Raw genomic sequence first — 13,793 nt, forward strand, 5'->3', positions numbered from 1 at the left:
TTAGAGAGTAGCAATACATTATGTAGTGAGTACCTCATATAGAACATGTAGCAGGCAGAGAGTTTTCAAAATGCATATCAATATTTGATAAGTATTGGTGAGATAATCAGCGATGTGATGTGATGTGATGTGATATAATATTCAATATCTATGTATACAAGCAAGTGATCTTCGAAAAATCAACTATCAAGCGCGGCCCGCCACCGCGCGATATGGTATATCTTATCCGTGAATCCAAAAAAAAAGTACACTCCTCCACAGCGCCACACGACCCTTGCCACTTTTCCCCCCTTCCGAGTATGAAGTATGCCAGTTATGTAAAAAAGTACAGCTAGAACTCGTTTTCTACGAGGTTCCAAATATAACAAAGTAAATATAAAAAAAATATAAAATACATAGTAAATGAGAATCGAAAATATATGTGAATGAACGGATACAGCAACCTGTGGATTTACCTCCAGGTGCCGTGGATCTTGCCTCGCCGATTCCTCGATGACTTCAACCCGACGTCCCCGTTGATCATCAAGCTTCTCCACCTCCGTCCGATGCTACCCCGGTCCTTCCCTAAACTCCGGGCGCAGTCTTGCCAGTCTGTCTTGGAGAGTTTGAGTTTCTCCAGAACCAGTTCGACGAGTATTCGATCATCTTCTTTACTCCACAACTCGCCATCGGCCTCTGTCTCTACTTCTGTGCCTTCTATCATGTTCTCCTTTCCGCTGGGGGCGTGCAAGTTGTGGTAATCGGCTCTCTCTAATCCTAATGGGATTACTTCTGGTGCGATGCGCGCGCGTTTAGGTGTGCTGGGTCGGAAGGCTGCTTCTTCTATATCTCTGCTCCCTTCCGTGTCTGTGTTATTGAAGGAACTGCCAAACTCTAAGTCGCTGTCTGATTCATCATCGCGTCCCATATCGTCATCGATAGCGCGGCGTCGCTTGTTAACACCACGAGGCGGTGCAACGGACCGTTTTACAACTTTCTTGCGCGGGAGGACGTCTCCATTGGCCTCAGATTTCCGCGATCGTAGGCGCATCTTTAGAGGTGGTAGGGCAGTATGAGTCATTGGAGGTGTAGGTAGCGAAGCTCGAGGCGCAACAATATTTTCAGTCGAGATGCTTGTTGAAGGTACTGTGAGCATCGATTGCAGCGCGCGACAAGAGCTGACTATGTTGCCGAATGTACTGCCATGTGCGCTCGATGGAGGGCTGGAAGGTGGTGACGCGAAAAGTGCGTGTTGGAGCCTGGTAACAGGTGGATGCGATGAGTCGCACGAAAGTGCTGATGGCAATAGCATCTTGTCGTGCGTGTAGTTGTAGTATTGTTTTGAAAGGTGTCTATTGTGCGTCGGGTGTCCAGAGATTGATTGGGGTGATGTGTTGTATCTCAGGTTTTGAATGCGACCGCGACAAGTTAAATTTAATGCGCACAGCGCAACAAAAGACTTGTTAAAAGCGCGAGTAATTTGGAAAATCGAGTCGAATATAGTTGTATGGACCTATGAGGATAGGAATGTTGCGAAACAATACAAAAATATGTGTAGATGTTGGTGTAGATGTTATGAATTGCGACGAGTTGTGTTGGCGATCAACGGTTGCTAGGTGATGGAAGGTGAATGTTGTAAGTGGGAAAGTGGAAGCTCGGGAGTGGGAGTGGGAGAAGACGGGATGGCTGGAATAATGCGCCTAATAAGACCAGCAGAGGAACCCCCAAAATTGGGCTGCCTATGCTTGTCAAGGTAGCACAAGAATGCATGTGTGGGCCACATGATACGTACTGTTTTCGGTCTAAAGGTGTAGAAACCAATTATGGGCCGGATAGCGTAAAAGGTAACGGCCACCATTGGGAATTTGCAAGGGAGCTAGCTGCTAGCCAGGGGGGGAAGGGAGACAGGTACCAAATACTAGGTTATGGTCTATAACAAGACCTGGTTCGAGACTTTTAACACAGCCCTTGCACCATTTGAATGATTTGATTCTAAACCGTCTGAGTACAAGTACCAAGTATACCTCTTCAATGTTGAAGATGGTGTGCCACGAGGGCATTTTGACAGGGCTTCAAGGAACCACTAGGCCGGATCGACTTGATCAACCCGTCAAGTTCCACTCCCTTTAACAATTAAGTCTTGTAACTTCTTCTACGTTGGGAATAGTTTCGCAACCTAGTCTCATTCCACGATCCCTTTTCGTCCGAGTGTGCTACTCGGATGACTGTGACCTCTAGCTAGTGACCTCCCATATACTATGTAGATGATGAAGACTATTCCGGGTTCTACTTTGCAACCGCCCTTTGCGCCGCCTTTCTTCAAGGGCACGCTTATGAAGCCCCAGACTTCACTAACGATTGATAATAACTGAAAGCGAGCCATCAAGGGTGATTAAGTTAGATAGGCGTTGCGCCTGGCGAACGTTCATGTAGTGAAACCACTCACCCACACAAAGACATTCTTATACCAGATGTAGAGATGTAGGAAAAGAATGTAAAGGCTGGAAGCGTAAGGCCATTCTACAGGCCATTCTACAGGCAAGCTTAGGCAAGCACCCGATCGAGCCCAAGCCACGTTTTCTTTTTTCTCAGTCATCCTTCAGTCAACATTCATAATCCTATAGGGTAGCCCTAAGAAAGGATTCAAACTAAGATCTAAAGTGCATAATCATTATCGATGGGTCTCGTGCCGATCTTTTACGCACAGAATAACGCGAGGAAAGACTTTCCATGGAAATGATTCCCTATATTCGTCTAGCTACCTAATCAAGTCGCAATGGAAACAGGCCCGAGACCTTTGACTGCTGACCAGCCCACACCACCATCAAGAACACCCCTCCTTGATGCCCTTGCATGTTGAAACCATTTGGCTTAGAGCGTAGTAGAGCGTAGTCGATGATGCATTCATCGATAACTAAAGAATCCCTTCGGATACTTGTCTCTATTCTTTTCTCCCTCTGATAAATGACGCAGGCTATAGCTTCTACACTATGTAGTAAATAATCTTACCAGCCTATCAACCCTCCTTGACTTAAATATACTAAATATCTACACGGCGAAGGTATACATAGGTAACTATTATCATAATGAGTGGTGAGTACGAGGTATTTCGAGGAGACGAAAGAATTGGATGGTAAAAACCACTCATAGACGGAGGGGGGAGGGGTAGGGGTAGGGGCGGTAGGGTGGAATAGTAAGAAGTGCAAAAAAAAAAAAAAGACCGCGACTGAACGCGACTTTTTACGCGTCGAAGCTAAACTCGCGTTTAATTGAATTTTCAACCTATTGACCAATCAGCAAAGTCTAGCTAAAGCCATGTTCGTCACCTATCATATGATTGGTCTTACTTGACAGGGTCGTTTCATTGGGTTGTTAAGTTTCAGATTTCTTCACCTTGACTTTTCAAATGCCATTTTCTTCTTCGGCTTCCTGTCTTTCTAACCATAATTCAATCATACTCTATCTAACTATTGCGTCACCTTCATATGGTACCTCCCTGTATTCTTTATTAGTTTCATCGTCCAAGCCGACGTTTGATCAGCCTATTAATTATTGTCACCAATATGATAAAGCATTTGTTTTAGTTGCTAAACGTCATTGATGGGACAGGCTGCCTCTTTGATGTTCTTTACAGAAGTGATATTGTTTCTCTACAGTATCTGATGCAACTCTTACTTTAATTTTGGTAGTTACTACTACTAGTAGTTGCTTTATTTAACTCTTATATATTTACAGATTCCTTGCCAAAGGAATATATTCCTTATATTCCTACCCAAGATATACCCTACCGTAGGTAGTATATTGCTGAGAATTGGACCTGCCCCACTCTCTAATCGAACAACTTGAGCCTCTTTTGATAGCATACAGTATACTACGACATATGGCAAACGACGAAGTGTTGAAATTTATTGTCCATAGTGCAGTGCAGCCATGTACTGTAAGAGACTGCAACCATGCCAAGGAAGTTGCCAAGAACCCTCTATATATCATGGAAAAGGCCAGTCGTCTGGTACTTTGATTGATACGAGCAGAGTGGTTCAAGGTGTCTATCTACTTGGGCAAATACATATATTAACATGCTGAACTCCTTACATACATTATGTAGCTCATAACTACTAGATATATCGATATCAATACATAGTACTTAAGTTACCCGTGCCAAGCAAAGAAGCCCCCTTTACAATGATATGCTTGGTTTAGAATGATAATAACACTGCAGGCAGGGATAGATGACGTAAGCAGAAAGCACCTACCAGGTATGTTAACGGTACTAGGATGATACTACGCAGTAGTTACTAGTACCATGTAGCTCGATGCTAAAAATAAATGGGTAAGAACATTGAACGTGTAAGGTCTAAGCACGGTGCCACGGCAGCCACGCTACACGTATGTACGTACATCTTAACCTTCGCCATTGACGTCTACAAACTCATTTTCATTCTACCTATAACTTTTATAACACTGCGATAAAGACATACGACGACCACAAAAATGGATCGAAGCCTTGATGAGATCGTTGCTGAATCTCAGGTATGGAATTGACATAGGAGCTACGCTATTTATTTCAATTTATTCAACTATAAAAGCGTACGCTCGTCTCTTTTCTTGCAGACCGCTAACTCCCCTTTGTAGCATCGCACCCGAGGCCCCAGACCTCGTCGAGGTGGTGGTGGTAATGGTGGCGGCGGCGGCGGTGGAGGCCGACCACGAGAGCGCGACTCTTATCCCCGCGATGGCGTAAGAAAGGTGAGTAACTAATCATCACGAAAAAAAATCCTCCTCCCTTAAACCAGTCAATAAGTTGATCACCTTCCCTTCTAGGTGGATTCTTCCTCTCCCTCCTCCTCGATCCCGCACCCCGATCCTTCGAACGGCCCGCAAAGCACTCGACTTGTGCTCGATGCCTCATACTTCGATCGGTGATGGTATATTCATTCAGTGACACCAGCTAACTAGCAATCTCGTTTTGCGAGACAGTCAACCCGAGATGATTCTCGAAACTTGGATTCGTAAGTCCACCATCCTATACTATCGTAAGCCACACATGAACAAGGGAATCTGACGATTTATTACACAGGGAGTGGGTTCATGATAGGTTCGACGATTCCGGTTGTAAGTTGAATCATCGTCGTCAGTCTTTATGCTGCAATAGCTTACGACGTCTTAGCTCGCAACCGCCCACGTCAATCAAGACGACAGCGCTCTCCAGAGCGAGCCCAGTAAGTATACTGCTCAGCATAGACATAGTATATTCTAACAATCGTGGTAGGGACGCTCGCGGAGCCAAGCTCAAGGTAGACAATCTACACTATGAATTGACTGAGGTCGACCTCGACGTAAGGACGAAGCCGTTTATATAGCCCACCCCAAGAGTTGCATTAACCAAATTTTAGGGGCTTTTCAACAAGATTGGGCCGGTTCTTAAGCTTGAGTTGTTATATGACCGTGCTGGGCGCTCTGAAGGCACGGCATTTGTCACCTATGAGCGACGCGAGGACGCAATGGAGGCCATCAAGGAATACGATGGTGCTAATGCAAAAGGCAGGAAGAATTCTTACTCACTATCAAAGTCGAGCTTATTCTAACTCTCTACAGGTCAACCGGTCCGTCTGTCACTCGTATCCTCGGCGCCTAAGCGTAACCCCTTCGACACTGCGCATATGCCTGGTCGATCATTGGCTGAACGCATCACTCGGCCCCGCTCTCTCTCTCCTCGACGATCCGACAGGGACCGGGGTGTTGATCGTTATGTTCCAGGCCGTGGCAGTCGATCGCGCAGTCCCCTCCCCCGCCGACGTGGTGCCGGCGGTGGCGGCGGTGGCGGCGGCGGCTACAACAGCAGTGGTGGTGGGGGTCGTGGAAGACGTCCAGGCGCACGACGCGAAGGGGCGAGTGCGCCTAACGGACGAGAACGTTCCGGCCGTGAAGGTCGAGCTAAGAAGACTCAGGAGGAGCTTGATGCTGAGATGGCCGATTACTTCAACCCAGGTGGAAACGAGACTGCTGCTCCGGCAGCCCCAGCTGGCGATGATGTGGACATGATTGAGTGATTCAAGATAGGGGCAGAATATTGTAATTCGTGATAACCCCAGACTCACAAGTTTATTTCTCCCTCATGAATTACTACTTACCCTTGCCTGATTTTGATGGCGTCCTCTGGGTAGCAGTGCTCCAAAAATTGAACCATGTACACCAGACTGTGCTTAAACATATAGCAACCCTAGATCCATCGTTAGACTCCGTTTGTTGATTCCCATCTAGTGAGATGAGATGTGATTAGTTGCTATGTCGAGTTTCGATGTTGGCCTAGGTATTCATATTGTCTTCGTAAATCGTGACTTTGGGTTTATTACTATTATGTCAGTATCGCCAAAAAGGGAGAGGGGGTTTGTACAGAAGGGATATAGTATCATCTGACACGTTATCATTCATGATTCTATGTTCTCTATCTAGAGGACTACATACATATACCCCTACCTACCTACTCTTCCCACCCATCTAACCACCCTACCTACCTACTCATCCTTCTTCCTCCTCCCCTCCATCCCCTCCGCCATCGCCCTCGCCACATCCTCCACCGTCGTCCCCCTCTCCCTCCTCCCAATCTTCTCCCCCCCCAGCACCGTATCCTGCGCCACAATCCGAAACGCCTCCGCCGCCCCCCTGAAGCTGTTGTCCTCCGAGAACCCGCCCTCCTCGCTCAGCGTGCGCGCGATCTCCTCCATCTCGGCCACCCACCGGTACGCCTTGGGCGGCATGGCGGTGACGCCGCGCACGGCGTTGTCGTAGTACGCGGGCGGCATGATCGTCCGCAGCGAGGACTCGAGCTCCGGGAGGATGGAGAGGCGGTGCGCGGTGGTGACGGCTTGCAGCGCCAGCGCGGTGTACCCCTTGCTGAGGCTCGCGAAGCACATCTTCAGCCCGCTTGCGCTGCCGACGACGGCGTTGAGGTGCCGGGTGTTTAGCACGGTGGCGAGCTTGGCGCCGAAGAGGGGGATGGAGGAGAGGGGGTGCGGGCCCGAGGTGGGGATGCTGGGGAGTTTCCATTGCTCGCTGGTGGTGGTGGTGGTGGTGGTGGGGTTGGGAGAAGGCAGGAGAGATGGCGGGCCCCCGAGGATGCACCCGTCTACGAAGCGCGCGGACGGGCCCCGCGAGCCGGTGCCGTCGAAGAGCGCGGCGATGCGCTTCACGGTGGACGGGGCGACGGCGTTCAAGTCGACGAAGTACAGCGGTTCGTGGCCCTCGGGTCTGCGCAGCGGGCCGGTGAGGGCGTCGGCGATGCGCTGGGCGGTGGCCTCGGCGTCGCGCGGGGGCACGACGGAGAGGATGACGGCGCAGGACTGCGCGAGCTCCTCGTCCGAGCTCAAGACCTCGACTTGTGCGCTTTGGGCCCGCTCGAGAGTATCGGCGCTCCGGCCTTTGCAGTTGGTCGCGACGGCGAAGCCGTGGGCGACGAGCAGCTTGGCGATGCCCATGCCCATGTCGCCGATGGAGAGGATGCCGATCCGGGGGGTGGGAGATGCCATTTTTTTGGTGTTTTTAAGGGGGGGGGTTGCCTCGGAATTAGAAGGGACGGAAGGGGATGGGGTTGAATATTGAAGATATTATTAATATGGATAGCAATGGCATCTACATAACTACATCACGCAATGAAGGATCGTATGCACGTGCGACATATACTTGACTAAGTACCTAGGTGCATATCTGGGTAGATTGGTAACCAATCAGATCTAATCTATCGTATACTAGAACTCCGATGTCATCTCCAAAACTATTCTACTTGACTCTTTGTAAGATATATATAATAATCGAAAACGAGAAATATTCTGAAGCTATTCTCACGAAAAGGTTCAGTTGTCCTACATAGTCCTTTGGTGTTCCGCAAACTAAAATAAGGGGTTCGCGTCACTCTAAATAGTTGTAGGTTAGTCCTCTCTTTTGCTTTTTCCGCACTCGGGAAACACCACCATCCGTCCGGAGTTGACAGCAGCCGAGAAATGACCTCAAGTCCGAGCACTAAGATGCGGTATCTAACGATAAATACTCTACCTACCTACGGAGGTAAGTACCTTTTCATAGCAGCTCACGTTGTGTATAAAGCCTGAGATCAGATACCTACCACGTAGTATATATATATATCAATACCACCTACCTACCTATGTAGGTATTCAATCCCCAAACCTCAGCTACTTTATTTGAAGCTTCTAAGTTCTGACTGCAGCCAAAAAAAAAAAAAAAAGGAAAGAAAAATCAAGGCAATGGGCGTTTCCTTAACGTAGTAGTGGCGTCCCTTAAAAGCGCCATTGTCGCTAATCTACACAACAAGCGAAGCTAATGACGGACCGATCGTCCGCGTCTCTTATTTTTATTTTTTTCCTTCTAACTTGTTCGATAGAACGGCACGCCGTATGTAGTTCGAAGCCACCCATTTACACTAACTAGGTAAGTAGGTACCTGTGCAGTGTATATATCGCCAAATGAGATACTCCCACTGTAGCTCCGTTGTCTCAGCTACGCTCAGCGTTGGTTGGTTATTGAGAGAGCTTTCTGTTAGGTCGGTGCCTAGGTTAGTTAGAATAGATAGGCCTGTCTCACTGATGTCATCCCCGAGGAATCCGTTGCCCACCCACCCCCTATTAAGCTGAAAAGGAAAAGAGGTAGTAGGTAATACTTGAATGTGATTAGCCAATGGCTGTTAGGTTATGTAGGAAATCCGCTTTACGACCTTGGAAGAGGCGAGACGGGGCAACTAGATGCATGTAGGTAGTGTCTCTCCCCGGATTTAATGTAATTGGGTACATATCCAGTTGGGGTCTCGTTCGTCTGGAACAAGTTGGATACGCGTCTGTTGACTGTCCTATGTAATCTGTGGAAGCTGGAGTGAATCTCCACCATTGTACTGACTCTCTCTTGTATTTACTTTCTTACTGACCTACTCACCTACTCTTCAACACTCACCTTAATCTCAATATATCAAGCCTCAACCAGTTTGAAGTAACCTCCACGATACCCTACACACCATATAACCGCCCACGATGTCGTCCTCCACTACCACCGCAACCAGCAGCAGCGTCAACGACAGCAACGACAACATAACACCACCAAACCCACCCACCGCACACAACCAATTCATCGCCGACCCCCTGGCCCACTTCAACGCGATCCCCTGGTGCGCCGCGCAACTTCAAGACCCGGCAAACCTCAATGTCTCGCCCTCGGACCGCCGGCCGCTGCCCAACGGCGAGGCGAGCTTCGTGCGGAAGACGATGAACAGCGCGACTACGGTCCGGGCATGCGTGACGTACTACCGAGCTGTCAAGCCCTCACCCCTTCCACCTCCCCCCTCAACCTCGTCTTCCTCAACATCCACAGTCACATCCATGCCCGCTTCCAAAACCACCACCACGACAACCACGACAACCACCGCAACAGAGAAAACCAAGAATAATGACAACAGTAACAACGACAACAACCCCCCAATATCAGCCTCCACAGCCCTCCTCAGCGGCGGCGGCAAGGCCTGCGGCGAGGACCCGCGGAACCCGTTCCTGCTGTTCAACGCGCTGGTGGACCTGGGGCCGGACTGCACGAGCTACGTGGGGACGATGCACGGCGGGCTGTTCGGGGTGCTGATGGACGAGGTGATGGGGACGGCGGCGAACCTGCAGTCTTGTATGTTTCCTCCTCCCCCCCCTTTTTTTTCATATCTATATCTACACAATCCCCCTCCCCTCCCCCTCTTCAGTAGCGAACAGAAAGAGAAACAAGCCACAAAAAAAAAAAAAAAGTAAAGCCCGAGGAAAGAAAACCCAGCTGACAAAAAAACCACAAACACAAACAGCCCACGGCACCTACACGGTGCGCTTCACGACCAGCTTCCTGCGCGCGGTCAAGACGCCGCAGATCGTCGTCGTGCGCGGCCGCGTCGTGCGCAAGGACGGCCGCAAGATCTATGTCCGGGGCACCGTGGAGGATCGGCATGGTGAGTTGTCTTTTCTTTTCTTTTTTTTTTTTCTTTTTTTTTTTTTTCTTCGCATCATCTCCTCCCTAACCTAGTTTCTTACCTATTATTTTGCGTTCTTTTTTTTTTGGGGGGGGGGGGGGAGTTTGTTATTCGTGCTGCCCCTTATTTTACTTCTTAGTAAACCTTCCCCCCCCCCTTTTTTTTTTATAAAAAAAACGGAGAGGAGAGAGAGCTAGAGAGAGAGCACAAGGCACGAAGGAAAAGGGGGGAAAGCCAAGAACCCCCCCCCCTCCCCCTAGGAAAAAAGAAAAAAAAGGAAGTGAAGAAAAAACAGTACTAACAGCCATACAGGAAAACTCATGGCCGAAGGCGACGGCATCTGGCTCCGCATGAACCGGAATATCGGGCACAGCCAGCTATGAGCGCATGTTTGCTCTCTCACTTTGTCTCCCCTTCCTTCTCTCTTTGTGTGTGTGTGTGTGTGTGTGTTTAGTTCTTCAAGGTCCCTAGGTACACACACCATGTCCCCCCTTTTATTCCTCTTCCCCCAACAAGCATATGCATATTAGGTTAACCTAGACATCTACGTTGAATAGGTACCTACATAGCAGCGGCAAAAAAAAAAGTCACAGAAAACAAACCTCATTCTTGTTTAATTCATACCTATATCATAATAGAATTATAGTTACATACCTACCAAATATATAAAATTACTGAAACGGCCGTACCGTACCCATCGGATTACGTGGGCTGCCACATTTACACATCTACATCACATCCACAGAGTTACGTAGCCAAAGCATATAAAAAGAAATATATAAAATATATTATATCCAACTCATAATTACGTGATCGCGTTCGGTCGTTCGTTTGATTAGCGTTTCTACCTACATTATTGAATAACCTCATAAATACCCCCATATAGGCAGGCACTTAGTTAGGTAAGTAGGTATAAACAAAAAGAGAAGAAATTATCTAGTCTGCTTTAATAGCCCTGTTAAACACAAATTAGCACTAGAACATAACCCCAAGAATCAAGGGTGGGGGGGGGGAGAAAGAAACTCACCCATATATCCTCCTCACAAACGCATACGCCGTCAAGAAGCCCACCGTCCCCGTGAGCAGGCCATACACGCAGCACGCCATGAAGCTGTACACAAAGAACAGCAGCGAGCTGACGAAGCCCGAGATGTGGAGGTTGACGAAGTAGTACCAGACGCAGTACAAGAAGACCCAGACGGCGGAGCCGCCGCCGACGAGGAACGACTGCCACCACCAGTGGTAGTTCTCTGCGCACAGTTGCACGTAGATCGTGACCACCGTCACCTCGGCGATCGTGAGCATCAGGATGAGCGACACGACCGACAGGAACCCGAACATGTAGTAGTATCCGCTCTTGTCCTGCCACAGCGACTGGAACACGAAGAGCAGCTCGATGAAGATGACGGCGAAGGGCACAAGGCCCGCTAGCAGGATCGACTGCATGTTCTTGGCGTACCACGCCTGGTGCGGGATCTGTCGCGGGATGCTGGCCGTCTTCGTGGGGTGTTCCCAGGCGCCGGTGCGCGTAAATCCGTACCAAGAGCCGAGGTAGACTAGCGGGACTTGAATGCAGAGCCATAAAAGGACAATAGCAATCAAAGTCCCAAAAGGAATGGCGGTGCTAGACGCTTGCGCCCAGACGAAAAGGTTCAATATGAACACTAGACCAAAGAGAAGCCCAGGGAAGAGACATGCTGTGACTAGCGCGTTCACTCCAAAGTCTTTTCCGTCAAACGTCTTGTAAACTCTGGCGGAGAAGTAGCCGGAAAAGACGCCCGCGAAGACGAAAAGACCTACAGCGGAACTGATGAAGCCGCCTCGGAAGCTAGGATTTAAGATGCCAATAGCGCTTAGCACGATCAAGCCAACGGCCATGAAGAGGAATTGCATGCCCGACCCGACCAGAGGCGCAAGCAAGTAGCCGTATTCAGGCTTCCTAAAGACATCCGCATGAAGCAGTTTCCATCCCGTGACGTCCTCCAGAGCCTCATCGTCGGAAGAAGCATCGGCCTCCTTATCTCCATCACCTTCCTTCTCCAGAAGTCCGAAACCGAGTTTCTCTGACTTGGTCTTGCGCTTGGTTCGCAGTTTGCCATCCTCAACAGAACCTTCCTTATATCCCTTGATGTCGGACCGGATGGTCTTAGCCAAGATCATGAGGACGATGCCAGTGAGAAGGCCACATATGATCAGGGAGTTGACAATGGCTAGCCAGTGAATCCTGGAACCTTCCTCTGAGTTGACGAAATACAAATCCCAACGGCGACCCCATTCAATTGACTCGTCCTCGCGAAAATAGACAGAGTAAGAATATGGGATGGTAATAGTGTCGTTATCGTCCCCCTCTTCCATGACTTCTGGGTGGTAGGATGAATAGGCATACTTCGACTGCGCCTCGACCGTCTTGTTTGGTGGCATATGCAGCTCGAAGTGATCTTCCACATCGTGAAGGTCGGCAGGGCAGCCATTATCGCGCTTGACACTCGGACCGACGCTCTTGGTATAGACCTCGAAGCCAACGACTACCTTGCCTCCTTTCTCGCCAGCTCGTCCTGGTGCGGTGCGATATCGAATGACGATGGTATGGTGGTTGTTAAGGAAGTACCGTGGTCTTCCAGTGCTCGCCGAGTAATCGGTGAAGCCAAGCTTAAAACCGGCAGCGTAGTACTTGCGCGTTTTATCAACTGTCACAAAGCTGGTGGCACCTGGGAGGTTATCAACGATCCATTCCACCACATACCCTTCCTTGACCAACTCCTTGGCTCGCTTTAAATCCCGCCTGGTAACCTCCTGGTTGCACAGAAATTGACACCCCGTATCTTGTCCCATAGTTAGATCGATATCTGAAGTCATGATTCGGTCGCCGCGGAGAACCTCTCCAAGATTGAGAGAAATACTCTGTCCGCTAAGTAAGCCGGGACCGTGACTTTTTCCCGTGGGCGGGCAGACGAAAGGAAGGTCGTAGTACGCATATTGCAGTTGCGTGTTATCGGAATATACTTTATTGACGAGTAAAGGAATATGTTCGTTTTCCTTGTAACTCTTTACTGACCAGCCTGTGTTTGCATCACCGCGTTAGACATTGCGACTTCAAATGGGCCCGTTCGGTGTAGACCTAGGCAGGGAGGCTGGTAGGTTGCGCATGAGCTCGGCTTACCCGGTATATAGAAGGCATGCGCCTGAGATATTACTAAAGAGGAGAGTAGCCATTTCAGACTATTCCTCAAAGTTTTGCCCATCTTGCAAGTATGTATATCCCCCTATCGTGAATGCGACTCGAGATACATCAAACGCAGTGGGTCTGTCTATTTGACGTCGAGGTTCTGGCTTTCGCCTAGATCCACTTCACACCGAGGAAGATTCGGCCGGGTGAGTTTTGTCTTTATAGGACTTGCGACTTGTTAAGCGCCTACAGATGGATATAAATTGCTATTTGTATCGTACCTAATGAAGGGCTGTCGTTGAATCAATCCTCTAGGCTGCCGCTGATGTTGTTTCGTACCGCGCCACTGGGAAGCAATGGAAGGATCAAGGTCAAAGATAAACGAGTGTAATTGGTACGTAGTACCAGTACCCAAAGTAGACCCAAAAATTTAGAAGGGGATGATCTTTAGCTAAATTCCAATGCTGACGTTGATCTTGTGATCTTGTGATAGTGTTTTGGGATGTTAGGGCTGATCCTACGGGACTGGAACAATAGAGTGCCAACACGCGTCGCCGTTTATTGTCTGTAGAGTAGAAGTAGAGGACTACTAGTGGTAGAGTAGGGTTAAGTAAAGTAGGAGTCGAAAAAGTGCATGTGGAAGCA

The 13,793-nt window shown here is 48.9% G+C and overlaps 6 protein-coding genes across 6 annotated transcripts; 2 read left to right on the forward strand and 4 right to left on the reverse strand.

Moving 5' to 3' along the window:
- Positions 1 to 115: 115 nt before the first annotated feature.
- On the reverse strand, positions 116 to 1,721 carry GGS25DRAFT_496551 (uncharacterized protein). The gene has a single exon (XM_049261530.1). The coding sequence runs from the start codon at positions 1,289 to 1,291 to the stop codon at positions 452 to 454; it is 840 nt and encodes a 279-aa protein (XP_049115962.1). The 5' UTR covers positions 1,292 to 1,721; the 3' UTR covers positions 116 to 451.
- Positions 1,722 to 3,398: 1,677 nt separating this feature from the next.
- GGS25DRAFT_496553 (uncharacterized protein) lies at positions 3,399 to 4,130 on the reverse strand. The gene has a single exon (XM_049261531.1). The coding sequence runs from the start codon at positions 3,967 to 3,969 to the stop codon at positions 3,748 to 3,750; it is 222 nt and encodes a 73-aa protein (XP_049115963.1). The 5' UTR covers positions 3,970 to 4,130; the 3' UTR covers positions 3,399 to 3,747.
- A 182-nt stretch (positions 4,131 to 4,312) lies between these two features.
- On the forward strand, positions 4,313 to 6,221 carry GGS25DRAFT_496554 (RNA-binding domain-containing protein). The gene is made up of 8 exons (XM_049261532.1): positions 4,313 to 4,509; positions 4,612 to 4,725; positions 4,957 to 4,988; positions 5,057 to 5,091; positions 5,147 to 5,198; positions 5,249 to 5,315; positions 5,373 to 5,520; positions 5,575 to 6,221. Exons 1-8 carry the CDS (start codon positions 4,471 to 4,473, stop codon positions 6,027 to 6,029), a joined length of 942 nt encoding a protein of 313 aa, XP_049115964.1. The 5' UTR covers positions 4,313 to 4,470; the 3' UTR covers positions 6,030 to 6,221.
- A 266-nt stretch (positions 6,222 to 6,487) lies between these two features.
- On the reverse strand, positions 6,488 to 7,588 carry GGS25DRAFT_341043 (6-phosphogluconate dehydrogenase C-terminal domain-like protein). Its single transcript, XM_049257960.1, has one exon. The coding sequence runs from the start codon at positions 7,503 to 7,505 to the stop codon at positions 6,495 to 6,497; it is 1,011 nt and encodes a 336-aa protein (XP_049115965.1). The 5' UTR covers positions 7,506 to 7,588; the 3' UTR covers positions 6,488 to 6,494.
- Positions 7,589 to 9,014: 1,426 nt separating this feature from the next.
- GGS25DRAFT_523089 (HotDog domain-containing protein) lies at positions 9,015 to 10,365 on the forward strand (the record flags this gene model as incomplete). The annotated part of the gene is made up of 3 exons (XM_049264363.1): positions 9,015 to 9,651; positions 9,821 to 9,961; positions 10,295 to 10,365. 3 exons carry the CDS (start codon positions 9,015 to 9,017, stop codon positions 10,363 to 10,365), a joined length of 849 nt encoding a protein of 282 aa, XP_049115966.1.
- A 346-nt stretch (positions 10,366 to 10,711) lies between these two features.
- Positions 10,712 to 13,371, reverse strand: GGS25DRAFT_340977 (Nonaspanin). Its single transcript, XM_049257959.1, has 3 exons — positions 13,143 to 13,371; positions 11,010 to 13,041; positions 10,712 to 10,937 (listed from the first exon to the last, which is right to left on the reverse strand). The coding sequence occupies exons 1-3, from the start codon at positions 13,222 to 13,224 to the stop codon at positions 10,919 to 10,921; spliced, it is 2,133 nt and encodes a 710-aa protein (XP_049115967.1). The 5' UTR covers positions 13,225 to 13,371; the 3' UTR covers positions 10,712 to 10,918.
- Between the last annotated feature and the right edge of the window lie 422 nt (positions 13,372 to 13,793).

Source organism: Hypoxylon fragiforme (assembly GCF_022984875.1).
Source record: "Hypoxylon fragiforme strain CBS 206.31 chromosome Unknown GGS25scaffold_6, whole genome shotgun sequence".
NCBI classification, from domain to species: domain Eukaryota; kingdom Fungi; phylum Ascomycota; class Sordariomycetes; order Xylariales; family Hypoxylaceae; genus Hypoxylon; species Hypoxylon fragiforme.